Source organism: Penicillium robsamsonii, assembly GCF_028829455.1.
Source record: "Penicillium robsamsonii strain IBT 29466 chromosome Unknown utg000001l_segment0_segment0, whole genome shotgun sequence".
Taxonomy (NCBI): Eukaryota; Fungi; Ascomycota; class Eurotiomycetes; order Eurotiales; family Aspergillaceae; genus Penicillium; species Penicillium robsamsonii.
The window spans coordinates 1,937,770-1,965,763 of NW_026643219.1; the positions used below are offsets into that span (position 1 = coordinate 1,937,770).

Below are 27,994 nucleotides of genomic sequence, written 5' to 3' on the forward strand. Positions count from 1 at the left end.
ATCTCCCCAGATATCAAAATCCGGCGATCTCATTTTCTTATCGAAAATTGCGACTGCGGGCATCCATGGATGGATCCATTATGTGGGGATGATGACTCATCGCACGTGAAATCGCTGACATAATGTTATGCCTCAGGCGCTTTCTATTTTTATCTTTGGACTTGGCGTGGACAATGCAGGCGATCGGCATGAGTTGGTTCATTAATGCTGGTGTCTCACATTGCCTCATGGGGCGAGAAACTGCACAGCCACAAGGTCGTCTATCTTCTTTTCAACAATGCCCGCGGCGTACTTGATCTGTTGTATGTAGGTACAAAGCGGTGATCATGGAGGATACCTCCCTCTACGAGGACTCTTTCGTCCATCAAGCGGGCTCTTCTGCCTTGCCCAGCTTAAACACGCCCTTTGACCGGCTACCACTTAATGTGATTGAGCAGTAAGTTTCTATCTAATCTGGAAGTCGCAACCTCGTGTTCGTCCGACATGTGGCCTTACGGTCAGTCATTAGCTGCAATGCTTACTGTGTTGATAGCATATTGTATGCTTCTGATGCCAATACATTTGCATCATTATCTTTGTTAAACCGAAAATGGAAACATGCGTCCGATTCTGCGGCTTTATATGCCTATCAGTTGTCAAAATGTCCATCATTTTCCTGGGCTCGCGGGGTTATTTCTGAGGCGGAAAACCTTACTAAACTTAGGCGCCAATTTGTCAAAGAGGTCAGGCAGAACGCCTTTGATGCATTTTTACGACCCCGACAAACTCTCGTGCGACTAATTTCAAGTTCTATGAGCTCGTCTACGGCTTTCCCACAGGGTGAAGTGTTTCGATTCTCATTTTCAGCAAATGGTCAAATGGTTCTCTGCATCAGCTCTTCTCGCATTGTCATACTAGACGTGGCCACCGACCCAGTCGTCGTCAAGCACGAGCTTAAGACTCGAAGGCGGCCACTGGGAGCCACAATCCGCAATGATGGCTCTCTCATTGCTGTTTTGTCTTCCACACATCGAGTTCATATATACCGGCTCTCTAACGATGAAGCCAAGCATATCCAAGTTATCACGCTGAATGATGCTCCAAGGGACATCAGATTCTCTCCAGCAGGTAGTGTGCTAGCCTTGGCCTTTGAGGATAGTATTGAGGTATACGCTGTGGGTGAAGAGGCTTTACCAACCGACCGTCGGGCGGTACGTTGTCTCCGTGTCGATGCACTTTCATTTTCGCCCGATGGAGCGATGCTTCTTGGCTTTACGGCTGAATCTATCGTCACCATCACTCCTCCTTTCTATACTGAGACCGGAACCGACGCCTCACCCGAAGAACTCGAGATGCGAATGTGGACAACACAAATTCTCTTTCCTGAAACAATCGCTTGTCGTATCACTCACGCCTCCCTTATTGCTGGTCATGGGGAAGGTGATGATCACTGGGTTATGGGATATGACAAACAATTGGGGGCGTTTAGGGCGCTTCAATTAAACAATAATGCGGGAGTCGTTTATTTTGCCAGTCCATTCTTGACAGATGAGTCTCGGGAAATGCGACCAAGCATGAGACCGGCCACGGACGATGAGGGGGAACTTTCTGCTTTGGGGTTCCAAGATTCAGAACTATGGATATATGGGATGCCTAGCTTGGGCGCTAGTGGAATCACTGGTACCCAGGTTGGTGGTGGTCATCATTATGGAGGTTGCGCGCCTCGCGACAATCTGGCACAGCTTCAGAAGATTGTTCAACAACCTAAGATCTTGATCCGGGGGCGGCGGGTGAGTGACATGCACGGGATCACATCCGCTCATTGGGTATGCTCAGACTCAAGATGTCGCCGGAGACTCGTCGCGGTAGCACCTGGTGGTGTGCGCCCACAGGTCTTTGGCGAAGAAGATATCCCAGTTGACGGCGGTCGAATCCTTCTACTTGATTTTGAGCGCTCTACAATGAACGGCGAAGCGCTTGAGCTTGATATCGAAGTCGGAGAATTGCCACCCAAGATTCTTATGGAGCCGGACTCCTCTTTGGCCACGGAAGTCGAGCTTGAAAGAAGGCGAACACGACTACATCGTGGCGATACTGCTACAACATTCGCAGACCTTGGTCATTCAGCGATTAGCCGAGAATCCCGAGCGCTGCCGCTTCACTTCCGCCGTAACAGTCTTGCAGTTCCTACCACACCAAGCGAGAATTCTCGAGGCGATGTACTTGACCTCCCATATGACAATACGCAGCCTCGCTCTAGTGAAGTTCTCCATCGAGCTGCCACTGCGGCTGCATCGACCCGTGGGCGATACGACCCTCGATATCGTAATTCCTCCAACCGTCGACATATTCCCCACCATGAAGGTGACGCCGATAATTGGGTGCCACCACCTCCTCCTTACAAACGTGAGACAGTGGACCCATTGCCAGATGATCTACAGAGAATGCTCTTATCCCCAGTCAATGTCGCCAATTCTGCCCTTCGGCCTGAAAGAGAAGAAACAGCTCGTGTCGCGCAGCAACAAATCCGCCCACGCCCACAATCTGTCAACTTACAGAGACTAGCTCCTATGACTGACGCCATGCGTAGGGGAAATTCCATTGGCAGAGATTTTAGCTCAGAACAATTCGTCCCCCAAGATTCGTTTACAAACAATTTCTCGCCAGAACATCATGGATCTGCATCACATCCAGCTACAACAGGATCTCTAGCACATCATTACCCGGCGATCCGACCTAGTACGCCTACATTTGCTGTGTATCCAGCTGAACTGCCTCCTCAAGAAAACACCATGCCTCTTCCATACATGGGAGCCTCGGCACTAGGCGATGCACTTGGAGATGCCTACTTCCCATACTCTGTATCATCGCCAAACCTTCTCCACATACCACAGCCATATGAGGATGGGCAGGCCACTGCAGCAGATGATGAGCATGAGATACCCCAGAGGCAACGGTCTTTCCACAGGCGGGTTTCAACCGAACCCACTAGCTTACCGCCGCCAACAAACGAGGAATGGCGCCGGCGCATTCAGGATTGGAACGATAACACAATTAAGGAGCGAGGTCGTAAGCGAAGAGGGAAGTGCCATGTCATGTAGCTTTCTCTGTCATATGTCCAATTCACTATTTAGGATAACCGTCGAATTATTAAAATAAATCTTTGTTTTCGGCGTAATGGTCATGTGTTGTTTGCTCGCGTCTACTAATGTACCTTTCAAGGCGCCATCAAGTCGCACTGTGTATTATACTACCTAACTACCATCTAACTATATTGCTCTGTATTTGGTTCCATGGCGGGTAGCAGTTTTCATATACCGAGTGGTACCCCATTGGATATACCCTGTTCTTTCGAGCCGGTGAAAACACTCAACTTTTATTATTGTTTTATTATTGTCTCAATCCTCGGGGCTTATACTTCCTATGTAGCCACTGCCTCTTGGTAGCATCTCTCTGGGAGTAATTTTGAGCCCATATTCTCACTTAATTTGGTGGAAATGGGACCGCATGTCGTCGTTTTCCATATGACGCACTGTCACTCCTATCTATCTAGAGAGCCTTGGGAGGAAAATCCTTTCTGAGTTGACCAGTTCCTAGCTCTCAAATACATGTTTCCTTTTTATTTTAGATCTACTATAACTGGAGCACGGCTACTCTTGAACAGGTCTTTTTACAAGACCATTAATCGCAACGGAACAATAGTATTGAATTGACCGAGGTGACAATACCGTCAAAAATTAACAAATGAGGCTATGCTTGGAGGAGTATCACTGAAACAACAAAAAAATGATCCGCCAAGTTCTTACGGATGCTGGATCTATACAAACAAAATTGAGGAACCCCGCACGACGCCCGAAACATGGCATGCATGTTCATCCCAGTTTTAATATCCCCTTGTACCATGTCCCATGTTTCATATCCCTTAATGATCAGTAGACCATTCACCAAACCCGGAGTTTACCCGGTCGAAGAAAGGAAAAGCTGGGGGACGCATGAATCGATGGAAGACGGGTCCTGGAAACCCCTAATAGTCAGCAAATGGAAAACCGAAGTAATGACGACCATAACATACCATAATTTCCAGCTTGACCGGAAAAAATATTTGTTTTTGTTTTGTTTTCTGCTCATCAAGGACTTTTTTTTTGCTGCCCGAGGAGGACGAATGTGGAAAGTAGTTCCGGTCGACATGTCTGTCCGGAAGAGACCTATTTCAAGGTCTGAAGGGAGGGGAACCGGCGAGAAAGATTGACGAACACAAAAAGTGATTATGAGGGTCAAGAAATTTGTCCAGAGACCTGCTTCTGGGTTAGAGATCGAAAAAAAAACGTGTTGAGTGACATTGACGAACACAGGAAGTGGGTTTCCAACGAAGGCAAAAAGGATGATGTCCATGGCCTTCCAGAGGCCCATCCAGCAAAGACCTATTTTAAGGCCCGCGGAAGGAAAAGAAGAAGCCGGAAAACACTTGAGTTGGCTGATGCGAAAGATAGCAAGTAGTTGTTCGCGGCACCGAATGTCGAATGCACATGGGCTCATTGCGGTCTCAAACCCCACCATCAAGATTATAGATGTTGAAGTCACCGAGGCAGTACATGGAAAAGTGTTCACAGAGTCGGTGTGAACCCAGAGGGGTTGAATTGAAGACCTGCCATCAGAGAGGGTGTGAAGAGCGTCGCGGCTCTGGACTGGACCTCAAATTGGACGATGGGGTGCAGAGAGGGAATATCTTGTAAGGGTGGTCGAGGTTGAGGCTCGAAGAACAGATATAAAATGGACAAACCCCAGAGCCCAGGCAACAAAAAAGCGAAGCAAAAGTGACGTGAGACAAGAATGTCGCAAGGAAGATCTTTCTTTTGCCTCAGGTAAAGGTGAGGGAAAAGTGAGAGAAAAGTGAGAGCAGATCTTTATTTGACGATTTTCTGCTATAGCTGTTCTCTGTCTCTCTTTTGGGTTTTCTGTTTGATGTAGTCTTCTCTTTTTTTTTTTTTTTTTTTTTTTGATGCCTAGAGCAAGACTGTCAGTACTGGTGTCTCAAAGGTGCTCGGAGTTTACTTACATATTGGCCAGTCAGCTCAAATCTCCAAGCCCAAACACCCACAAAAAGCTTCCGAGGACGCTTGACGCGGCCCAACACAGCGTTGTACTAGCAAACAAAAGCGCTGTAGGACAGCCAAGAAGGACCTACAGCCCTCCGAAGAGAGGAGTTCCTTCGAGGTATCCCACCCAGACACTTTTGTTGCATGATACATGTCCCACCTCTATCGAAGTATCTAGACATGATGCTGTCGACGGCGACGACGGCGGCGGGACCGCTGGGGAAGAGCGCTGTCATCTGGCGACGTCGTACCACAGTCCGTAGGAGGATCAATGCCCACATCTGCGAACAAGGGGGCCGGAGAAAGAGGACCACTCTGCGAATCACCCTGCTCCGCCAGACGACCAGGGACAAAAACAGGAGCCAAAGCCGACAAAGGCGTCGAGGTCGGAGGCATCGCAAGAGAAGCACTGGAAGCATAAGAGGCTAAAACATTAGAATGTTCAAGTTCCTTATTTTCCTGTCGTGCTCTCTTTGCGTCGCGACGTCTCTTTACTTGCGACGGACGGTTTTTCTTGCGGAAGTACGCCGGGGTGGAATCGGGACGCTCATCATCCGCACCGTTGCCAATCGGACTCTTAACCGGAGCCGGAGAACCGTCATGGTCAGAGGAGTGGAGATCAGTCGAGTTCCAGGGGTGTCGAAAGACCAAGATCGCGCGAGCGTCATCCGTAGTGCTAGCCGGCTCGGTGGTATTGCACGCCGATTTTGGGTCCAGTGACTGCTCATCTCCCAGGTTTTTGGTGATCCGGTGGACCCAGATACCTCCAGACTGAGAAAGAACCGACACATGAGACACAGATTCGGAACAATTGTCTGCAGCCATGACCCAAGAAAGAATATCTTCGTCCGTCTCCGTTGGGCCTGCGAGTAGAAGATCCATCTTCTTGTCAAAAGAAGATGAATTCTCCTCGGCCACAAATTGCACGCGTGCAATCTGTGGCTGACCCTCGAGAACCTTCAGAATCCACTCAATCAAGGTATCAAGTCCGGAGAACAATTGCCATGAGTAAGCAATCAAGGCCCAGGAGACTTGGACGAAACACCAAATACCGACGAACAACAACGTGGCAACAAAGCCATGCCCAGGCTTGGGTCTAGTCGGGTGGAAGACGACAAATTCCTCGGGATCAGAAGATGTCACTCCGTCACCTACCCAAAGCGAGACTGGGATGGGTACCAGGAACGGGGTTGGAAACCATGGCGGCATATCATCAACCAGTCCAGGCTGGACGATGACATCCGTACCAAGGTTAAGAATCAGAAAGTCCGTCGAGTTTGCATACCCACGGCCAACGTGAGAACGCGACTCCCATACAGGAGGCTCGCGTTGGGAAGCGTGTCCGCGCCCGGAGGCAGCAGCGTTCACCAGGTCACAGAAGGCCCAAGACTCCATCGTCAGCTGGAATGTACCAGACAGACGCCGCATGAACGACTGCTCTGGAGCAGTGAACCCCGGGATGGGGAACCACTGACTCCAGAGAGTCATGCCCACGAAGATCCCCAAGAAGGGGATCAACATTTTTTTTATTTTTTCTTCTGTACATGGAAGAGACCAAGGTATTAGCATATGTTTCAATAAGACTCAACAGAAGGAGTACGATATAAAAGGAGGACTTGATCGAAGACTGTTACTTTTTTAAAATAAAAATGAAAACTAAACGCCGGCGAGGCCGGGGACGGGGGGGGAGCAGAAAGGGTCACAGCGCAGGAGACGCTGTTGAAAACTGTATTGGTAACTTGAGAGAAGAGAGAGAGAGAAGAAAGAAAGAGGAAAGTGAGAGATGAAGAGAATTTATAGGAGACCCTGGGTCCCAAAAGGGAAGATACACACAATAGAAGGAACGATGGGCACATTGTGTTTCGACCATTGAACTTCAGGCAGGTGCGACTGCCAAAAAGGGATAGGTATTGTTTCCTATTGAGTTCATTGAGCATTCAATCTACAATGGCAGGAGCTACCGAAAAAGGACCAAACAGCTATTCAGCCTTAAGCTTGGTAAACAGACCAAGAGTCCACTACAGGTACTTGGCTTTTATAGACCCCAACTTGGATTTGAGTTTTGCCGAACTTGAAAGTAATAACCTCAATCATGTGCCCCAACACTCGTACAAGAGAGCGTCTAAGAGACACCTTAGATATAAGACGAAAGTCTAACCGCATACATTGTACGCAGCTGTAGCATGTCAAAATTTCACATCTTGGTTGGCATATGCCGCATGGCTCTAGGACTCTGTATTCGGTGCATCACTAGACATGGGGAACTTTCTCAAATCCTCTGTTGTTTGCCGTAGGTAACCCAATACACTCGGGGTTTTGGCTGTCTAATCTCTCATCTCTCATTTTAGATGGCATTTCGCTTATCAGGTTTGACACCGTCTACCTTCACCTTGTATGAATGGTATACTAGAATGGCAACTCCTTCGTCGTTGAAATAATTATTGCATTGATGTGTCTCCGCGAGGGTTGCCACTGTCACCCCAGGTGAGGACACCAGACTCATTGGGGGCATATACAGTTACTTACTATATCAACCACGCAGCCCTTACCAGCCATCAGTACGGCAATTATCCAATTATCCAGGTTATCTATCACCACATTCAGGTCTACGGATGTCAGGGACGCTCACAGCGCGATGCCCTGTGGCGATGACGACCCCATTTGTCTATTTCCATCGTGCACGATGCCCACAATCGATTTTCAGTCCGAAAATCCTACTACGGGCTCAGCGATCCAATCACAATAACCGAGGTGGAAATTCCACATGTCTATTCGATGGCTGAAATAACCCTCCTGGGGGCCTCCGGGCCTATATCAGAGGAGCACATGGTAAGATGGATTGAAATTCAACTTCAAGGACTGGCGAGCTCTTCGTCTGACACGACCCGGAAGTCCAAATTCCTGGGCTCACAGAGGAAGATTATACTGTGAAATGTGCAGCTCGTTTTATCAATGACGACACCTGCAGACAGCATATACTGAGTGAACAGCATGCGAAACCGATATCTACAACCTCGACCGAAATGACGCCTTCCTACATATCCTAGAAAAGCCAGGCAAGCTTGAAGCCCCGCAAGCCACCCTGAGTTAAACAAAAGCGCCAGCCGACTCAAATGACTTACTGCAATATACGAGTCACATTTTCCCGATCAAGTTTTGCCCCAAGCCGGATAAGACGAAATCTAGAACAATACGTCCCAAATAAATTCGTCGAAACAACACAACCGCAGAAACCACCCTATATGGCAACCAGCCCATCTCTGGGGTGTGCTTGATATTTCCAAACTATTGATATTGAGTGGAATTGGCCCCAGTCATATTATCATCATGGTATCAAAGTGATTTCCGGCTCCTCTCATATGGGCCAGCATCTCCTGGGCCACCCTAATATTCCCTTGTTCGCCCATAAAGAAAGTTACAACGGATTATTGGCATCCCTTCCTCGAGATGGTTTGATACCCTCGCAAGGACGGGTACCTTGAGAACTATCCGGAGAACGACGGGTTTGATCCTTTCTGTCCCACGGCCCGCCGCGTGGCGAGCTCGATAATTTCTGCATATTCGGTACTACCTTCTAGTTGCACGAACTGACTCCTAGAAAATAAACTACCCTCATGGTTAGGCCTTCTTGTCCTGTGTCTGAGAGTGGTGAGAGGAAACTCAACAATATTGACTCTCTACAGCAAGCTAATATGAATCTCGAGTAGTTCAACAATGAGTTGGCCATTTTTTTTCTATTCGTGACAGTATCAGGCACAGGTCCAATGTTTTGAAAAATAATGAATGTCTCAAAGATATTCTTGTCGATGAACACATGTAGGAGATGCCCTTATACTATGATGACTTAATGAAGAGAGCTGTATTAGACTGCTCTCATGTCTCCCACTATCCTTCTTGCACACTTCAAACTATTATTTTACTCCTTCGTTCTTTTATGTTGGCTAATTTTAAGCCCATTGGTCTCAATCATGCCTTTTTATTTGCACAATGGCATTGATTGGGCTCTTTGTTTCATTCTATTCCCATGTTCAGCTGGCTAAAACTAGTATATAAGCATGCTCGGGGCGCTGCATCATGTAGTCCAAAGACAACGCACAACATTGTGCTCTCAATAAACCTGACCTTGTGAGTAAGCACTTTACATATTCTCCCACCTCGGCTAGTTTGGTGAGCTTACCAACCAACTTCATCGCAATGGCTCCCAAGTATCCCGAGTTTGAGCCAGAGGGGGATAGCTTACGACGATGGATGGAGCGTGCCGATGAGCCCGGGTGCCCTATTTCTAGGACTACGCTTACTCTCTCAAACATGGATTCTGGCGTCTGGTATATCCTTGCCCACCCGGATCCCCTTACAGACAAGTGGGAGTATTGGGCCAATACTTTGGGGCTAACAGTTGATGGCCCACAAAACATACAGGAACCTAGCTATCGATTCCAATCGGTTGTTAAAGCCACAGGCGAGCCTACATATTGGATTGGGCGAACGGGACCAGGCGTGATATTCATAGATAATATCAGGAGAGCAGATGATCCCACGAATTTTTACATGTCCGAGTTTGCCAAGGCTTTCTATGAGTCGCATTTTCCCTTGGAAAGCCTGAAGTATGTCTTTATTACTACTATTGTTCAAGAGAGCACCATGCCCTTTCTTCGAGATCATATTTACCTATCCCGGGAGGGGCTTGAGTTTCCGCCCAAGGAGCCACAAACGTGGGAGTCTCCTTCGCCGGAGTTTTGCGGTATTCTTGGAACTCCTATTGGTAAAGTTGTCGCGGCCCTTGTCTTGTGTACATATGGTCAGGGTGTCAAACGCATTCCACGCATTGTGTCATTCCATACCGGCAACCACCGGTGTGAATATAACCTTCGGTTTGATATTGAAGATGTCTAAATAGCCCATTATGCATTACTGACATTCTTAGGGTTTTTTCGCTTATTCTATATGTAGTTATAACATGAATCTAGAAGTTCTCAAGTACACTTTTAATCCATCGTAGTTTTTATTCTATAAATCGCAAAGATAGGAGCACAAAACGGATGCGAGTGTTTAAATCATTTCTATTGACATTATAACCTTGGATTCAAGTATATGGCCAGAAGACGGGATCGAACTTTCGAATTAGGTTTATTTTTTCTGTGATCCTCGGTACCTTATACCCTTGGATACCCTTGGCTGCTGCCTGGTCTTTGTTTTGTTTTCTTTGACGGGTATTTTATTTTCCTCTTCTATTTTACGCTCTCTAGTGAAATATGCTGTTGTTCAGGTCGCCTGGGCTATGAATTGGCTAATAAAGTACATATGTAGTCTCGGCGACAAGCTTTAAACTAAACCCATAGAGCCGGTAGCAAAGCCACGTAAGCTATTTTTAGGCTTTTCTCATCAAATGTGACACATTCCTGTAATGATTGGTGGATAGTGTTTAGATATTGAATGTATCAAAAACATGGCCAATGGAGCGGGAGCGGTCGTTCCACGTATAGAGACAACACATCAGATGCACATCCCGAGACTTGTATGCTTTAAGTTTTTTTTTCTCTTTTTCTTTCATATCCCCCTCTCCTCGATCTCATTTCATCTCCTGTTTGTCCATCTAGCATCGCGAGGCATCTACAGTTCCCAGATTGCGGAGGCTCTCTCCACCATGCACTGACCCACCTCTCACAATCCAAACTGTCTTCGCAACTGAAATTACTGCAATTCCGATTCTACGCTTTCTTTTATTTACAATGGGGCTCTCCAACGCAGCCATCATTGTCATCGTCCTCGTCGCCTGTCTCGCAGCAACTGCATTGGGAGCATCGCTTTTTAAGCACTACAAACCCGCTGATGGAGAGACCCCGTTCAGTCCGGGCTACGAGCAGAAGCTCTACATGGCCGAAGTGCGAGCTCGAGGGTTTGACGGTCTGAGGCAGATATCCTGGGGTGGAAGAGATCTGGAGTCACGTCGTATGTTCTGGTGATCTCTTGATCTGATGATTTCGCTAATTTTGATTGTTGATAAGATCCTCCAGCGGGGCCGAGCTACTATCGTCCCCACACTTACGCCGAAGACACTACCACGAGAGACACAGGGAGCTCGTAGCTTCTCTTTTCCTTTTTCTCATGAATTACATGAATATCTGCCGAAATGACACGGGCGTTACACAGGGGGCAAACTGGCGTTACACGGATTATGGCGAGTTACAACAATGGACTTCTCGGGGAAAACAAAGCACTGAGATGTGAATGGTCTCGCCTGGTTTCAGGAGACCAGGGATATGTTTCGGTGTGTTCTTATTCGGTCGGCCATGGTGGTTTTGATATTTTTTTGTCTTGAAAATAAGACTTTTTATGGTATGGGGCCCTGGATCTGCACGCAACTCATCTCGAAATTATTGCCTTATGGCCAAATTGCTTGCATCTGTATCTGATGTTCACGTTAATATTGCTCTAATCAAATAAAAAAATGCAAAATGAAGCAATTGTCCACGGGTGTGATCTGGAGATAGCTCCGAGCTTCAGCTAATGACGTCAAGACTACCCCGAACCTGTCTACCCTCAAATTCATCGAAGACATGTCCAGACCAGTCACTGACTCCAATTCGGAGTGAGATACACAGAACGACAGATGTCAGATCAGGGAGACCCCCTCCACCGGCAGGTCCGCTGTCTCGCGCCCTGTTCAATTTCTCATCACTGTGGTTCATCGTTCCTCAAGGAACGGGCATAATAGCCGTGATCCTCTATCGGCTAAAATACCAATTTAATGGGCTAAAAACCCTCGCCACGATCGTATGGATCTACACCATCGTCCAGCTCGGTTTATTCCTCATCCTCTACCTCTTACGCATATTCCTACACCCAAAACATGTCCTACACCAGCTGCGGAACAAAACCGTTGAAACATCCTGCCTCTGCTGTATCTCCATCGCCTTCACCTCCATCCTCCAGATGGCCGCTCTCAAATACGGAGACACGTCCGGGCTGGCCATCTACATCCTCTGGTGGGTGAACACCGGCATGGCCGTACTCGCCTGTTTAGTGATCCCATTCGTCCATCTCAAGATGCAGCAGTCGGGCAAACGACACATGCAGGCCGACACGTTGATGCCATTCCTTGCGGCGTTGACGTCTGCCGCAGGTGGTGGGGTTGTATGTCGCGTCTCGCATATCAGCCCCCGTCTCCAGGTTCCTGCTATCATCGTCTCCTACCTCGAACTTGGGGTTGGCCTTGCCCTTGTTGCTGCGTTCGATACCGTTATACTCGCTCAGTACTTCGGTCGCACATTTCAGACAACGGACATGGTGTATCAGGATATGATTATGTGCGGTCCTTGCGGACAGGCTTCGGTCGCGCTCCAGGCCTTGGGTGAGGCTGTTCAGGCCGGTAGCTTTGCGGCGTATGATCGCGGTCAGCTGCTGACTGCGAAAGCGGCTGATCCCTTTGCGTTCATCAGCCATTTCTTGGGTCTTCTTATCTGGGGGTATGGTGTTTTTTGGTGGTTCTTTGCTATCCTGAGTATATGTTATACCCTGTACACACAACCTGGGGGCTTGAAACGGTCACGGTTCACCATGTCTGTGTGGTCTGTGGTCTTTCCGTGGGTACGCATGCTGCTCTCTCTGGTTTTCTTGGGAGGTTTTCTAACAATGCTTCGATGTTTCTAGGGTACTTTCACCAATGCTGCTGTTGAATTTGGGACGCTTATGGATTCTCCTACATTCGACGTGTTTTCCACTGCCCTTTTGCTGCTGCTCGTAATCGGGTGGATAATCATACAGATCTTGACACTGAAGGGCATAGTGACAGGGCGAGTATTCGGCCTGGATCACGGATGGAGAAAACGATATGATGACCGACGGCCTGCGGTCATCAAAGAAGCGTGAACCTTAAAGCATCCCAATGACTCCGCTTGGGTTCGCGGACCTCGCAAGTTGGCAGAATACATGTTTTACCCCACACATCTTCGATCACAGGACACTGGTCTACTCATAGTTAACTCCCGGGGTCGGCCTTTCCGAGGTCCCAGGGTACATAGCTACGAACCGGGATACATAAGTACGAACTTCCGCTGACATCATCGAGAGCTGTGAGTCGGAGGAACTTTTGACCGTCAGTCAGGCTTTCGGGTTTCGGGTTTTGTGGCTATAAATTACCTTTTTTTGGAAGTATTTTGTGATCGCCAAGGCTTAGAGCTCTTTCGACTAACGCCTGGTCATGTCTTGCGAGATAATGTACATCTAAGCCGGGATTTCATCATATGGGGTGGCTTTGATTATTTGTTCCTGAGGAGTTGAGGCTGTGAATTGCGACCCCAATCGGGCGCACGGCTCGGAAAACCCAGATTCCGAACATTAAAACGACGATCCACAAATCCTATAGTCAATGTACCTATAAAGTATAGAGTATGTAGTGGATAAGGACCACTTGTGTCTTAAAATATTACTTCCATGGCCTCGCAAAAAAGGAATTGTAGATGCCTGGCCTCAAGACTTTTGAAACACGGCATGTAAGAACTTTATACTTTGTGTCCAAATGTCCCAGGCAGCCAAGATATGTGTCTCTTTATACCTAAATTGCCCGTATTCGTACTGGTTTTAAGATTTTCTGGACCTAATTTTTTCGCTGGACCCAGTTTGCCCTGGCTCGTGCACATTTATACGAGTACGGCGGTATGGCCAAGGCTGACTAGCTATTTATTATAAAACCGTTGAGACCTTTTAGCCCTGAACTTTTAGCTCTCAGGCTTTTATCCTTTTCTTTCAGTGCTTGTCTTGATCCTTCAAATCTGGAAACGCGACAAGATGTATGACTTCGCCATGGAATCCCCGGATAGTATGCCAAACTATGATAGCGATACAACCAGCGAAGAACGGTATGTAAGAACACTTGTGTGACAAAGAAGATGGCATATCAGTTTCTTTCATTCTATCGAGAGTTGTGTCTAACTCATCCCCAGACCATCATCTCAAACCGTCAACACCAAAATCCAGGCGAAGTTCCAAATAGCTCGGCCGCCCCCGAAATCAAGTCAACTACTTCGACTCAGCCCCAAACTACTTCTTCAAATTCAACAACTATCTCCAAATCACAGACCAGTGCCTGTACTAGAGATATGGCAGCCATCACTCCGCAAATCAAAATTGACAAAATGTTTCCCTCAACGCCCAAAGCTTGGCACAAAGGATATCTACGCAACACTCAATGAACCATATATCACCAATAAACAGCAAGAGAAACAAGGGTATCCCCAAGAACAAGATCCACAATCAAACGGTATCCAAGACAAAGATATCGTGGCCGCAATGTGCCAACCGCCAAGCAACAACAACAACCCCACATCATCAATCCACTTCCGCGACGCAAAATGCATCTGGCAAGCTAGTGCCACCTCAGCAGGACCTGAGAAAAGCAGTTATTACAGATTTGTCATTAAAAATGGGGAAATCACAGCCTCCCCCGAACAGGGCCGGATGATTATGCAGTGGGAGAAACGGGCAGTCTCCACAGATGGAAATAGGGCATCCGGGTCTTCAGATGACGAACACTTCGTTCTTCTGGCAATTGACCGCAAGGCACGCCGGAAGAGTCGTATTGCTACAATGACTCCAGGCGGGCTCGATATTACAGTGAGGAAGAGTTCGATCTTGGATCATCTTCGGACTTGTTTGGCGTTGACAGAGCCTGTTTCTGAGGGCTCAACGGATTTCGAGACTTGGTTGTACACTCTTGTCTTGACGTTGGGGGTGACGGTGGCTTCGCAGGAAGGGTGGTTGGGCTGATTGTTTTTGATAACCTAATGGAAAATGCATCTACCTTGAACAGTTTTCACATTCTGCGTCTCATTGCAGCTATAAACAGATGCGTCTCTAGCTACGTACGATAGAAGAAAGGAAAAGGAAGAGAAAGAGAAGGGGGTAAGATCGAGCGGGCATACTTGCAGGTGGAGACATTTCACATGCCCAAACCATGGATACGCCTAGGTTAGATACAAGGTTGGAAGGATCCTCGATGCCGTCTCTACCAAGTAGTCAACCCCTCTTCGAGCGCTTTGATCTGCAATGCCAGTAGGCGCGAGTAGTATCGGCTAAGAGCGAGGTTTCCGCCCATGAACCAGAATCCGGGGTGACCACTCCGCCGCCAAATAGTCCGCATCTCACCTTCCTTATCGAGTCCCCAGATATCGCCAACTCTGTCAGCGACCTTATCGCCAAAGATCACACGAGTCTCGGTTCTCATATTCTGATACCCAGTGGCGAACACGATTTCATCGGCTTCAAGCTCCGAACCATCCGCAAATCGGAGTCCGTGGGGAAGGATTTGGCTAATTTCCTGGCCATGCTTCACCTTGACCTTCCCATCGATGATGAGCTGGCTACCGCCGACGTCAATGTAGTATCCCCCTCCGCGCTGGTAGTACTTCATCAAGAGACCGCTGTCCGATGGTCCCTTGTCGACCATGAAGCCTGCCTTTTCCAGGCCTTCAATGGTCTTTGCGTCGTTTTGATTTATAAGTTTAGTGATTTTGACTTGTTGCGCTTTGAATAGACGTGATGGAATGCTCCACAGATAAAGATCGGCGTCTTCGGTTGGGGGACCGGTCGCATCATAGAGCCCTTTGAAGGCAATTTGCAGGGTAGAGTCAGACGATATCACACAGGTGGAGCTTCGCTGCACCATGGTCACATCATACCCTTTCTCGACAAAGTCCTGGGCAATATCATTTGCCGAGTTACAGGATCCAACGACAACGGCCTTTTTCCCCTTTGACTCGGAATTTGCGCCGGGATGCTCCGAGCTGTGGCACATGCGATCTCCCTTGAAATCCTCCATGCCTTTGAAATTGGGCAGGTTTTTCTTGCCAGAGTGGCCAGTAGCTTGAATGATGTGGCGTGGGTGCAAGGTGCGCGTCTCGGTTCCGTTGTCTGTCTTGCGCTCGAGAACAACCGTCCATTGCTTCTTGTTCTCATCCCAAGATGACGACTTGAGCTCGGTTTGGGTCCAAACATTGAGTTCTCGGAACTTGACGTAGGTTTCGAAGAAATCCGCCAGCTTATCTTTTGGTGTATAGATGGGCCAGTCAGGCGGGAAAGGTAGGTATGGCATGTGATCGTACCACACCGGGTCGTGGAGAACGAGCTGGTGGTATCGCTGACGCCAGTTGTCTCCGACTCTCTCTTCTCGGTCGATAACGAGGGCGTCGACCTCAAGCATCTTGAGACGTGCTGCGGCAGTCAAGCCACCCTGGCCAGCACCTTCATTTGTCAAGTCAGTTTTCATACTTCTAAAAAAAAAAAAACCACTTCCTCGGCACATACCAACTATCAATACTGCCGGCTCCTTTCCCTCAAAATTGATCTCATCACTACGTCGATCTTTCCAGTTCTTTCGACCTTGCTGCTCGCCATGTCGGACTCCAAGCGGCCTCTCTGTGTTCTCTTCGTGGCCCTTTAACCTAATCATGGAAGTGAAGACGGTGAAAATGTACCAGTTGCCATCCTGTTGCGCCAATCGCATAATACCATTTCCCTGTCCATACTCGGTGGTGACCTTGAAGGAAAATTCGATTCCGAAAACATCACCAAAGGCATCAATGGGGGCCTTGTGTGGGGATTTGGCGTCAGACGATCGGTCGATTTCGATTTTGCTCGGTGGCGCCTCCGTGACAAAGGCAGCGATAGCTTGGTTTCCCTCGAGGGTGCGGAAATCCCACGAATAGCACAAGTGGTCGCGCCAGTAGCAATTCTCGAGGAACAGTGATGCAACTGTTACCTTGTCTCTAGCTGAGAGACCCAAGTTTAGCTGGCTGACTATGTTGTCTGCAATAGCGTCTGGGTCTAAGGGAAGATCCGACTCGGACATGGTCTTGGGGAATTGACCGAGTTCGATGTTGCAGGAACCTGGGACAACTCGCTCTCGTGATGGCGGTTCATTGTAATTTTCCATGATTTGGGTCATTTTACTTGCAATTGAAGGCACTGGGACCTGAGAAGAAGTATAGAGATGCAATGGGATAACCCCTCGGTTCTTATTTCACAGCCCCGCATTTTGACCGACACAGAAACTGCAAACATTAATTTACATGTATGAGAGTGGACAATTAGCATCGTCTGTGATTTGCACAGAAGACGGGGTTAGTTTACCTAGGCCAGGCCCACTAGTCACGTCAATTCCCGGGGTCTGTATATATTAATACCAGGCACATCTTAGTTCGATAGTTCATCTATAATTCCCCGCCTTTACTTAGGTGGTATTCAATTGATTACTTTAGATTTGGATTCATGTTAGAATTCAGTTCAACATTGGACCGAAAAGCCTATTTTAGTACGTAAATCTTGTCTTAGGGTTATCTCAACGTACCTAAACAAAAGCGATCAACTCTTGGTGTGACATGTATAATTTGTTGTCAACTTAGCTGATGGGATTTTGGGAGATGCTCGGCTGTTGTGTGCGACTGCCTGTTGCGACAACCAGCGGTGTGATATATATATATGCAAACAAACCAAGCTATTTGCCTGACACGCAATGCTATACATGCTATGCCCGAACATGTTCTCTGTTTGTCAAATTGTTATTTAAAGCAGCCAAAGAGGTTCTTACCTCCGCTGGATGTTGATGTTTTAAAATAATGCCTAAAATTTAGGTCATTCAACCAAAGAAAGTGCAAGAAATTAGAGAACATTTTTCTAGAAATATGTTGCATAATAGTGAACCACTATACATCAACTAGCATCATTGGTCTAGTGGTAGAATTCGTCGTTGCCATCGACGAGGCCCGTGTTCGATTCACGGATGATGCACAACAATTTCTTTTTTGTTTTTCGCTATTCAGTGAAGTGATTTTTTTTTGATGCTGCATTTGTATCTTTGCATAGAAGGCCCGAAGTTCAACTAGTTCTCTACTTTAATCCGATCAAGTAAAACGGTCGCGTCATGTTATGCGAGTTTTCAAAATTGGCACCCTGGGACACCATTACGGGAGTTTGTTTTAGTGAAGACAGATGCTACCCTGAGTCTCCCTAACTAATTCTTTTGATAGATTAACTAGTTTTAGAATTTTAGTTTTTGATTTGTGCCTGTTAATCTCACTCTGCCAGAAAATGAAACACATCCCAAAAAACCAATGAAAACTATCATACCCTGACTGTAGGATTTCAACATGAAGGATATAATAAGAGGATAGTCAACTTGTAGAAGCGATTGTGTTTTCTGATTATACACGATTAGATACTCAATTCTTATTCGAGGATCGATTTAATATGTGTACATGTTTTATATGCTATGACAACCACCGAGGAGATGCTGAAAGATGCCATGCATACGTGTAAACCCTGAGTAGAATATGACTGGAGAAAGACGCACGTAGTGTTTGCTCCTCCCATCATGACCTTGGAGGCTTTAACTATACCAGCGAGTTTGAGCCTTTTTACATTTAGAGTACCTATGTATGGTTTTACAATATCTACAGATATAGGGATTCGGAGAAGTGCGTGGGAAAGAACCTTTGGATGAGTCTATGTAAAAATCATCCGCTTGAACTCCCACAAAGGCAAGTGGTCACAAGCGGAGCTTAAGGCGTGATGCAACCAAAATCCGCTTTGGTATTCGGTCCATATAGGCCCTGATAAGGTTTCCATTATAAGACTTTCTAGCCGAGGTGATAATTTCCCGTTGGAGCGTAATGGTCTTTTTGAACATCATATCAAATAATTATTGGCACAATTAAAGCCTATCCCAAGATAAATCTATACTTGGCAGTGTATGTAGTGCAGGACATCGCGTATATATCGGAACTTAGTCTAGAGACATCACGAAACCCCTAATAGATTGAACCCTTCTATTTCACTGGGAAATTGGACTTAATAGCCCCGAGTCCCCCGTGTTCGAAAAGCGGGGAAAGTTTTGTACTCCTTTTACTCCTTACGATTCTGTCAATTGCTCCCATGTTGATAATATCCCATACTGCATCAAATATGTCGGTGGGAATATGACCTGAAATCCTCATGACTCGGGCCCATCGTCACCTCCTAGGCACCTGCCTCGGGGCTTTCCTGCTACTTCTGCTTTACCGGTATCATCGCACAAACGGGATCCATCTCTCGACCCCTCCACATGATGCACCTGAAGTCACTCCGAAGGTTCGAATCAACCCGAAATATCTATGGAGAAAGCTGCCCGTACGATACCCAGTTGTTGAAGTCCAGCCATTACCTGTCGTCACACTGCCCCAGACGCTACCAAAGGTCCAACTGGCAGACTTCAAAGTATCCCATCTCATTTTGGACCGCCAAGCTAGCAGACGGTCGGCCGCAAAACAAGCCTTTGAACGATGTTGGAAGTCATACCAATCGCTTGCTTGGGGTGCAGATGAGCTTGCGCCTTTAAGTGGTAGCCCTGAAAATAAATCGGGCGGATGGGGTGCTACGCTAGTTGACAACCTTGACACATTGTGGATTATGGGCATGCACGACGAGTTCAAAAAAGCCGTGGCTTCGGTCACGAATATCAAATTTGAAACTACACAGTCGCCCGAAATCAATACCCACAATGTCAACATTCATTTACTCGGAGGCCTGCTGGCGGCGTTTGATCTCAGTGGTGATCGGAAATTGCTGGAAAAATCTATCGAGCTAGGCGATATGCTTTACGCTGCCTTTGATACCCCGAACAGAATGCCCATCATACATTGGAACGCACATAAGGCTGCCCTCCACGAGGAGCAGCTCGCAGAGGAAGATATACTTGGTGCAGAACTAGGCTCGTTTGCATTGGAATTCACAAGGCTGTCTCAGATTACCGGTGACCCAAAGTACTTTGATGCGGCCCATCGAGTGATGAAATTGTTCGACAGACAACAGAACGCCACCAAGCTCGCAGGTCTGTGGCCTGTCTCCGTGAATGCTAGAGAAGAGCTTTTCGACGACAATACCTTCACACTAGGTACCGAAGCAAGCTCTCTGTATAGGTCGTTACCCCTGGTATACGCTTTACTAGGAGGTCAAGTGCCCATGTATCGCAAGATGTACGAGGACGCCATGCTCACAGCTGCGGCCCATAGTTTATTCCGACCAATGGATCCTGAGGGCAAGAACGTGCTCATGTCTGGCACTACTCGAGTAACCACCACAGAGAATGGGGATCTGCAAACGCACCTAGAGGCACAAATGCAGTACCGATCTTGTTTTGCGGGGGGTATGTTTGCACTAGGAGGCACACTACTCAACATCCCCACCCACCAAGAAATCGCCCACAAATTGGTTGATGGATGCATATGGGCTCACCGGGTCATCCCACTGGGGATTATGCCCGAAACCTTTGATGTGGTTCCATGTGCATCGCAGACAAACTGTCCATGGAGCGAGTGGCTCTGGAAGCAGGAGGTCTGGAAAAAGGCGAACAGCCTCGAGCCAGAACCAAATCCAAATCTCAACGTCAATACCTTCATTAAAGACCACCGTCTGCCCAAAGGGATTGTCGGAATCCCTAACACTGCTTATAACTTGCGCCCGGAAGCGATCGAGAGTATGTTTACTCTCTACCGCATCAGTGGCCGTGAGGATCTGCTCGATACAGCCTGGGATATGTTCCAGGCAATGCAAAGTGCGACGCAGACGAAGAATGGCAACGCGGCCATCGTTGCCGTCACGGATGAGGGCAGTGGGCCGACCCTCATTGACTCGATGGACAGTATGTGGATGTCGCAGACCATCAAATATTTCTACCTCATGTTCAGCTCTCCAGACCTGATCAGTTTGGATGAGTTTGTTTTCAATGCTGGAGGACACCCGCTGAAACGCCCCAAGGCATCATGACAAGGGCACTTCAAGGAGGCGCGTTTGTTTTGTACCACTATCGCTCTTTTCCTTTTTGACATATTCGGCTTGCTGCTCTGAGGGTTTGATGACTGGATTATTCATCATTGTATCATAGTGTTTTATTGTGTACAAAACGAGGTGTTGTGGTTGGCTAGAGCCCAAATCCTTTCTCTAACCAATGAAATCGGTCGAGAGGCTCTATCAGCTAGAGATATTTGATTTGTGTGTGATCTGTATGAGTTTAGACGTGAACAGATGTGAACAGATGGGGACAACGCGACGCGATTTCCCGCAAGATTCCCCACTTATGCCTGAGGCTTCACAGGATGTATAATATCAAATCCTGGTAGGATTGAGGCTGTACATAATTCCTCTAGATCAGCCTGCTACACCCAATGATGTGGCGCAACTCGGGCCCTCTTGTGCTAGTTCAAGCAACTAGGAGCCTAGCGTGGGGTTGATGCGCAGTGGCACACATTGACGCATCTTGACTCATAAATTTAGAAAGATAAAATGGATGAGATTGGTCTAAGACAACAGGTACCAACCCTATTTCATGTGCATACACAACATGACTACCATCGAATCCACAAGGCTGCGACCAGCCCACCAACCAACACCGACATCCACTCCCCTATCCATTCTTGACGCAACAGTCGCGCGCTTCTCTCCAACCGGAGGAATTTGGATTTTCGATCAAGCTACAGGCTTGGATCAAAATACACTGACCGATAATCTACGAACTTCCTTCATTGAAACTCTATCAAAATTCCCTCAATGGGCAGGCCAACTCCAATGGGCACCTGTCAACCCCACAGGACCCCACACAGAGCGTTTCAATCGTCCATTGATCGTATACGGGACTGATACCGATCCAGGTGTTGAATGGACAGTAATTAAGCATCCCATCCGGGCAGATGAAATTGTCCCCACAGCGGAGGAACGGGCTTCATCGACTACCGGCTCCCAACCCGGAGCATGGGCAGGCGATGACTTCAAACAAAGTCTCTTCATATCGCCCAACCCACTGGCATTGGCCAATCTGCGCGACTATGCCGGCCTGCCGGGGATGCAAGTCCAAATCAGTCTTCTCCAGGAAGGAGGCTACGTCATCGGAATCAAGCTCGCGCACTGTCTAGCAGACGCACAGTCTTTGATGGTATTCGTGCATCTATGGGCATATAACAGCAAAAAGCAATTCGGAAATCAGCCCGAATCCCCGTTGATGGGCGAGCCCGTATTCGATCCCGCGTTGTTGGACAGATGCGCCGCGGGCGATATCGATAGCGCCGAGCCAGATCAAACCCTCGTGAACACGGCGCGCAAATTGCCTTTGCACCGGTATAGCTGGTGGAATTACACTGACGAGGGCTACCCACCGTTCCTAATACCGACGACCGAGAACTCCAAGCCGCCCCCCGCGGAAATCGACCACAAACGAATTTCACCCTCAGAACCAGCGCCCTGGCTTTCCTGGGATTTCTCCAAAGGGGTCAAATACACACTGTTGCACTTCACAGGTGCAGAGCTAAGAGAATTCCAAGCTGTGGCCCTCGATACCCCAGGGAGTCGACGTGATATCTCTCGACTCGACACTCTACTCGCACACCTGTGGGTAGCCATTACGAAAGCACGCGGGTACGCCGACTCTTCAAGACCCGTATATATGAATTTGACTCTCGGCGTACGACCACGTGTTTCGCCCGCTCTCCCTGATACCTTCATCGGATCGCCGCTGTTCTTAACTTATGTCGGTGGACCCGCTTCCTCAGTATGTCAGGAAATATTAGGCGAGACGGCGAGTCGGATCCGAAATACGATGAAAGGATTTACGGCTGATGCTGTGGGTACGATGCTGCATGATGCTGCGCATGAAGTGTCGCCACAGCGGCTGTGGCAGGCGTTCTTGGGGTCTGAGCATACGATTGTCACGTCGTGGTTGCGGCTGCAGTTGTATGAAGTGGACTTTGTGGGCGGAACTAAGCCACGTTATGTGCATGCAATTATGCCGAAGATGGATGGGTGTGTTCAGGTGATGGATAGTGGGGTTCAGGATGGGGGGATGGATGTTGCGCTCTATCTTGATGAGGTGGCTACAGGGCGGTTGTTTGACCGTTATGTTTAAATGTATTTATAATGCTCATTTCAATGGAATCACAGCAGAATCACAGCAGAGTAGCAATGCTTAGGATAAATATTTGGGGATAAACATGTCATAATGAGGTCAAATTTAATTGTAATATAGCAACCAAAAAAAAAATAAGCAGATGGATCTCAACCCTCTTGAAATATGACCATCACTGAGAGCCGTGTCTTATACCACCATCTTATTTTACACTAGCCTTACTCTTATCAGGATGGCAGGAATAGACACACGGGATGACTACCTCGAGCTTGGGGGTAGTTTCCTTAAGGATCTACCCCCGTCAATCAAAAGATATCCATACGAAGGCGCGGATTCTTTCTTTCATATCTTGAATCTCCTACCCTCAGGACATGACAGAACTGAATTTGCTCTGTTCCATGCGAGTCGTGAAACGATTGAACACTTATTCTCCCCAATCAACGAAGGAACTACCATCACTTCCCATTGCTCATCATATGATCTGACCGAAGAGCTCTTCCTCGTCAAAATGCCTTCAACCGGACATTCGGTTGCATCCGGTGCCGTTAATCTCGCCATCACCGAACCCCTTCGACCAATGGGGCTCTTTAATAGCCTTCACAGATACGGCAATGGAACTGTCAAGGGGAGAGACAAGGGAAAGGAAGGTGACCATGGCTGGGGCCCTAGAAGGCCACCACCTAGATACGCAAAGCGCCCTTCAGTTGCTCTAGAGGTCGCCTACTCAGGGTCCGATTCAAAATTGAACTCAGATGTTCGATTCTGGCTGAATCCAGATGATGGAAACGCGAAAATATGTCTTACTCTACAGATCGATAGCGTAAAGCCAAGAATCCGTATTGAGAAATGGCAACTCCAGAACGGCAGACCACATCGCTCCCAAATTATTTGGATTACCAAAGTGTCAAACCAGATGGGAGTCACCAACCACCCTCTCGTCATACCATTCGAAGATTTGTTTCTTCGACCTCCATCCACACCCGCCGAAAGAGATATTCAAATCTCAAAGGAAGCACTCGAGGATGTCGCAGATAAGATCTGGGATATGCAGGGCCTGTAGACTGACAATGTTGTCGTTTCTGTGTTTTTCTCAAAGAGTTCTTCCTTATATGTCTGCCTCTCTTGCTTATGACCGCTTTCTTTGAAATAGGGAGCGAGCGCAGCAACGGAAATGCACGGAGCTTTCTATAAACCCCATGACATCAACCTAGATCGAACTAAATCATGGGACATTAGTAAGCCAATAGGAAGCTCAGGATATGGTGCTGTAGGCAATAGTATATCTAAATAACAAAGATAATTACACATATAGACAATATCTAAGCACTCATTGAAAGCGCCCGATGCCGTGATGTTCGTTTCCGACAATCGGCATCTCGACTCTTGCGCCCCATTCGACCAAGAGACAGGCTTTCAAGAGTCTCGGGCTTACCACCCCAGAGCTTAGTTTTGCCATTCCGCCTTTGCTGAATAGGTGGAATCCAGAAGTGGGTGACTACCGCGCCAAGAACCATGCAGGCGCTGAAAACAAGGAGAACAATGCCATGCTTGCGGGTTGATTCGTTGCCCGGCCCTGAGCCAAAGTGGTAGTACGCCGAGAAGATTTGTACGAGGATAGATCCCAGTTTTCCCGCCCCAGCGCTGATGCCGTGGCATGTTGCGCGGTAACGTGTTGGAAAGATCTCGGCGGGGATCATATAAGTTGTTGCATTAGGGCCTGTAGGTAGTTGGTTAGAATGACTTGATGCGTCGTGCGCTGGGTTCGACTCACCGAAGTTGAACATGATTTGCCCAACAATATACAATGCCACCACAGCAGGAGGGCCGGAATAAAGACTGACGAACATGGTTCCCAGCGCGATAAACAGAGCCGCCAGGGCAAGGAACATGTACTTCTGCAATGCAACACGATCCAGCTTGTGGGCAAAGATAATGAGCAGTATGCCACCGACAAAACTTCCGATATTGAGCACAATCAGTCCGCGCACAGAGGTATCCAGGAACATTTGGAAGATATTGGCATTTGGTGTCTCGCTGGTCATCCAGGTCGGTGCCGCCTGGGAGATATGAAGTACACCCCACGTCTTGGCTAAGAATTGAGGGCTCGACAGTCCAATACCGTAGAATCCAAAATCAAGGAGGAGCCATGCAAGAGAACAACCGGCCAGGCTGCGCCAGTTCCCTTCCGTCCAGAAGTACCGCACGATGTCGGTACGTGCCAAGCGCCAGTGAGAGTTGAGGGTAGCGGGAGGTAAGCGGGTGTACTCATCGTCGTCATCATGATCAGTGATTGAACTGCTAGCAATGGATGAAATCGGGGGTAATTGAATGGCGCCACCGGCACTGCATGTAGCAGTATTTCCCCAGCTCACAGAATCAATCATACCGGGCGTATCACTGAAAAGCGTGGTTGCATCAAACTCCGCAGTGACGGGATCATCCACGATATCGACTAGGTAGCGAGGGCTCTCTGGGATGGCGAACCGGAAAAGAGTAGCGACTGCACCGGGCACGACTCCGATGGCGATCACCCAGCGCCACATTATATCAACCGTGCGGGTGATATCTTCACCGGGGCTGCTATTCCCACGAGCCACCGCGATCACAACTAGTGCGACAATGTTACCTGCGATCTGACCGAGTGGCTGCATGAAGAAGACGGTGGCCATCATGCGGGCTCGATGCTTGGTAGGGGCAAATCTGACATTTCAAAGGTCAGTCTCTCCACGATATTGAAGATTTCGAGATCGATCAACCTACTCTGACGTGATCACTGCGCTGAGTGGATAGTCCGCACCCACTCCAATACCGACACAGATTCTCCACCAAATAAGCCATGCATAGACGTTCATGCTGCCGTCCACGCCCGTCGAGGACATGACCACACCCAGGGTGGCTGTAATGAGGAGGACCAATTCAACACCGTACATCTTCTTCCGCCCATTCTTATCGGCTAGAAATCCAAATGCTACCTGCCCCAACAGGGTTCCGCCAAGTGTTGCGATATTGATGCACGTGAGTCGTAATGAGGAAGTGTCGTCTCTCCAGTAGACATAGGAGATCATCGGCAGGGCTATGTTACTGGCAAATAACTATGTCCAGTATTAGTTGCCGTATATGCATCGAGTACACGGTTTCAATCTGTTGCAGAACGTGGGCTAACGCACTGTGTAACCATCGAGAAAGAACCCAAGACCAGCGACCAGCACGACAATCCATTGAAAGCCCTGCCGGTCGATAGTCTCATAGATCTGTCGCATGCGCACATACCGATCCTATAATAGAATTGTTAACGATTTTGCATCCCATGCGGCTCGGGAACTCTCCATACTTGCTCATGGTCGAAATCCCGTGCACGGTCGGTTTTATACAACCGGGCATGGAACTTGCCCATGGTGAATATTAGATTGAAAGATGAAAATTGGAGTGTACATGTCGTAGAATATCAGAAGAGATACCGTGGATAATAGAGAGGGAACATTAGACTTGAAAGTTACAACCCTGCACGCGCTAATGCGGGGCTAAGTGGCGACCGAGCCAGAGCTTTGGCGTTGTTGGCTCCACGTGCGGCGTCTCCTGTGCTTGACTTGTCGACATCCCCTGACATTGACCCACGAGCAACCCACGAGGGTAACTATAAGACATGTAGAACCTTGGGAAATTACGAATGATTATATTTCTTGGCTCTACCAATGAGCCATTTTATCAATTGATCTATTTTGGCAATTCTATCAAAAGTAACGCCCGGGTATATTTGGTATTATGTGCATGATATCTGGCCCCCAATTTGCCGAACGCCATGCAAGATTCATAAGATGATTGAGGGATTATGTGGATCTGTCCACCCTGAACTATTCATCCAATGGTCAGGTCGTATGATAACATCTGACAAAATGCTGCGCAGTCTAGAAAAGGAATAAGCGATAGTCCAAGATGGCAGAAACTATAACGTGCACTGACCATCGTCGTCGAGAAACTGAACCGTAAAATTCCTCATTTGAGACAGAATCTCGAAGTTCGGATTCAGATCAATTATAGCCGGCCGGCCGGCCTTTTTTGGAGGTTTAATTGCCGCAATACAGTTTACTAGCCGAGTTATTAGCCATGTCACTTTTACCTGGAGATATGGGCCTGAATAGAAGTGAACTCACGGGGAATGGAAACGTATCGTTTGAGCTCCCTCCGTTGCGAGTTGGAAAAGAATAGCATCACTCGTTTCCCGTTATGCCCGCGAAGGACGCGAAGATTCTGGCTGATGCACTCTTCACCTCGGCCTTTGGACTTGGCCTCGGCCATTCCCCCGATAAACACCAACTTGGAGCCGAGTAACAGTTCTTGAAATCGTACACAATCTGCCGATGTAAGCAAATGTTTACTCCCCAAGGTTGATCGGTCGCGTACCATCCCAGTGATCAAATTTATATGATAGCTGCGTCATAAATATCGTGTTTGCCGTTTGGACGGTTTGCTGGTCCATAAAGGACACGCGAAGAGGGTAATCGTTGCCCGATTTTGGATGCTCTAAGTGAGGGACTGGCAGTTTTGTATTTGAGACTATACAGGATCGGAATCAGCATTTTATCTTTTGAAGATCTGAGAGACAACTCACAGGCGTGGACAAAAGGTGTTTGCTGGCCTAATCCTCCCCCGAGTTCGAGACATCTCAATGCGCCCGTTGAGTCCTTGCAGATATCAATGAATTTGTATTTCAACTTGAATAACTGGCCGTTTTTGACAAACGAACTACCAACAAGTCAGCTTCTTGCCCTAGCTTCTCGACGAAACCTTAGAACCGACATTTGCACGGAGGGAGTCAGCTCGAGTCGCACGACATCATCGTAGTACTGCCAGGATTGCTTCCTCGAGCTGGACCCTGGGGATGTCGCAGGACTCGGGAAGAGGATGCTCGTTGACGCAGACGACACGGTGGAGGCAGATAGGGTGCTTTGGCGTCGATCTACCCACTCCTGGAAGTCTGGAGAGAACGAGTTCATTC

General features: G+C 47.9%; 11 protein-coding genes across 11 annotated transcripts; 7 read left to right on the top strand and 4 right to left on the bottom strand.

The window, feature by feature from the left end:
- Nucleotides 1-326: 326 nt before the first annotated feature.
- Nucleotides 327-3,080, top strand: N7447_000770 (F-box domain protein; the record flags this gene model as incomplete). Its single annotated transcript, XM_057225046.1, has 2 exons — nt 327-436; nt 533-3,080. 2 exons carry the CDS (start codon nt 327-329, stop codon nt 3,078-3,080), a joined length of 2,658 nt encoding a protein of 885 aa, XP_057089062.1.
- Nucleotides 3,081-5,249: 2,169 nt separating this feature from the next.
- Nucleotides 5,250-6,596, bottom strand: N7447_000771 (uncharacterized protein; the record flags this gene model as incomplete). Its single annotated transcript, XM_057225047.1, has 1 exon — nt 5,250-6,596. One exon carries the CDS (start codon nt 6,594-6,596, stop codon nt 5,250-5,252), a length of 1,347 nt encoding a protein of 448 aa, XP_057089063.1.
- Nucleotides 6,597-9,269: 2,673 nt separating this feature from the next.
- N7447_000772 (uncharacterized protein) lies at nt 9,270-9,968 on the top strand (the record flags this gene model as incomplete). Its single annotated transcript, XM_057225048.1, has 1 exon — nt 9,270-9,968. One exon carries the CDS (start codon nt 9,270-9,272, stop codon nt 9,966-9,968), a length of 699 nt encoding a protein of 232 aa, XP_057089064.1.
- An 836-nt stretch (nt 9,969-10,804) lies between these two features.
- Nucleotides 10,805-12,944, top strand: N7447_000773 (putative malic acid transport protein; the record flags this gene model as incomplete). The annotated part of the gene is made up of 3 exons (XM_057225049.1): nt 10,805-11,024; nt 11,686-12,662; nt 12,726-12,944. The coding sequence occupies 3 exons, from the start codon at nt 10,805-10,807 to the stop codon at nt 12,942-12,944; spliced, it is 1,416 nt and encodes a 471-aa protein (XP_057089065.1).
- A 918-nt stretch (nt 12,945-13,862) lies between these two features.
- N7447_000774 (uncharacterized protein) lies at nt 13,863-14,840 on the top strand (the record flags this gene model as incomplete). Its single annotated transcript, XM_057225050.1, has 2 exons — nt 13,863-13,933; nt 14,018-14,840. 2 exons carry the CDS (start codon nt 13,863-13,865, stop codon nt 14,838-14,840), a joined length of 894 nt encoding a protein of 297 aa, XP_057089066.1.
- Nucleotides 14,841-15,078: 238 nt separating this feature from the next.
- On the bottom strand, nt 15,079-17,004 carry N7447_000775 (flavin-containing monooxygenase; the record flags this gene model as incomplete). Its single annotated transcript, XM_057225051.1, has 2 exons — nt 15,079-16,313; nt 16,377-17,004. The coding sequence occupies 2 exons, from the start codon at nt 17,002-17,004 to the stop codon at nt 15,079-15,081; spliced, it is 1,863 nt and encodes a 620-aa protein (XP_057089067.1).
- A 2,057-nt stretch (nt 17,005-19,061) lies between these two features.
- N7447_000776 (glycoside hydrolase family 47 protein) lies at nt 19,062-20,870 on the top strand (the record flags this gene model as incomplete). The annotated part of the gene is made up of 1 exon (XM_057225052.1): nt 19,062-20,870. The coding sequence occupies one exon, from the start codon at nt 19,062-19,064 to the stop codon at nt 20,868-20,870; it is 1,809 nt and encodes a 602-aa protein (XP_057089068.1).
- A 574-nt stretch (nt 20,871-21,444) lies between these two features.
- Nucleotides 21,445-22,998, top strand: N7447_000777 (transferase family protein; the record flags this gene model as incomplete). Its single annotated transcript, XM_057225053.1, has 1 exon — nt 21,445-22,998. The coding sequence occupies one exon, from the start codon at nt 21,445-21,447 to the stop codon at nt 22,996-22,998; it is 1,554 nt and encodes a 517-aa protein (XP_057089069.1).
- A 232-nt stretch (nt 22,999-23,230) lies between these two features.
- On the top strand, nt 23,231-24,058 carry N7447_000778 (uncharacterized protein; the record flags this gene model as incomplete). The annotated part of the gene is made up of 1 exon (XM_057225054.1): nt 23,231-24,058. One exon carries the CDS (start codon nt 23,231-23,233, stop codon nt 24,056-24,058), a length of 828 nt encoding a protein of 275 aa, XP_057089070.1.
- A 259-nt stretch (nt 24,059-24,317) lies between these two features.
- N7447_000779 (phosphate transporter) lies at nt 24,318-26,392 on the bottom strand (the record flags this gene model as incomplete). The annotated part of the gene is made up of 4 exons (XM_057225055.1): nt 24,318-25,698; nt 25,759-26,090; nt 26,166-26,273; nt 26,330-26,392. 4 exons carry the CDS (start codon nt 26,390-26,392, stop codon nt 24,318-24,320), a joined length of 1,884 nt encoding a protein of 627 aa, XP_057089071.1.
- Nucleotides 26,393-26,853: 461 nt separating this feature from the next.
- N7447_000780 (uncharacterized protein) lies at nt 26,854-27,992 on the bottom strand (the record flags this gene model as incomplete). Its single annotated transcript, XM_057225056.1, has 6 exons — nt 26,854-26,903; nt 26,959-27,084; nt 27,150-27,350; nt 27,400-27,552; nt 27,608-27,741; nt 27,796-27,992. The coding sequence occupies 6 exons, from the start codon at nt 27,990-27,992 to the stop codon at nt 26,854-26,856; spliced, it is 861 nt and encodes a 286-aa protein (XP_057089072.1).
- Between the last annotated feature and the right edge of the window lie 2 nt (nt 27,993-27,994).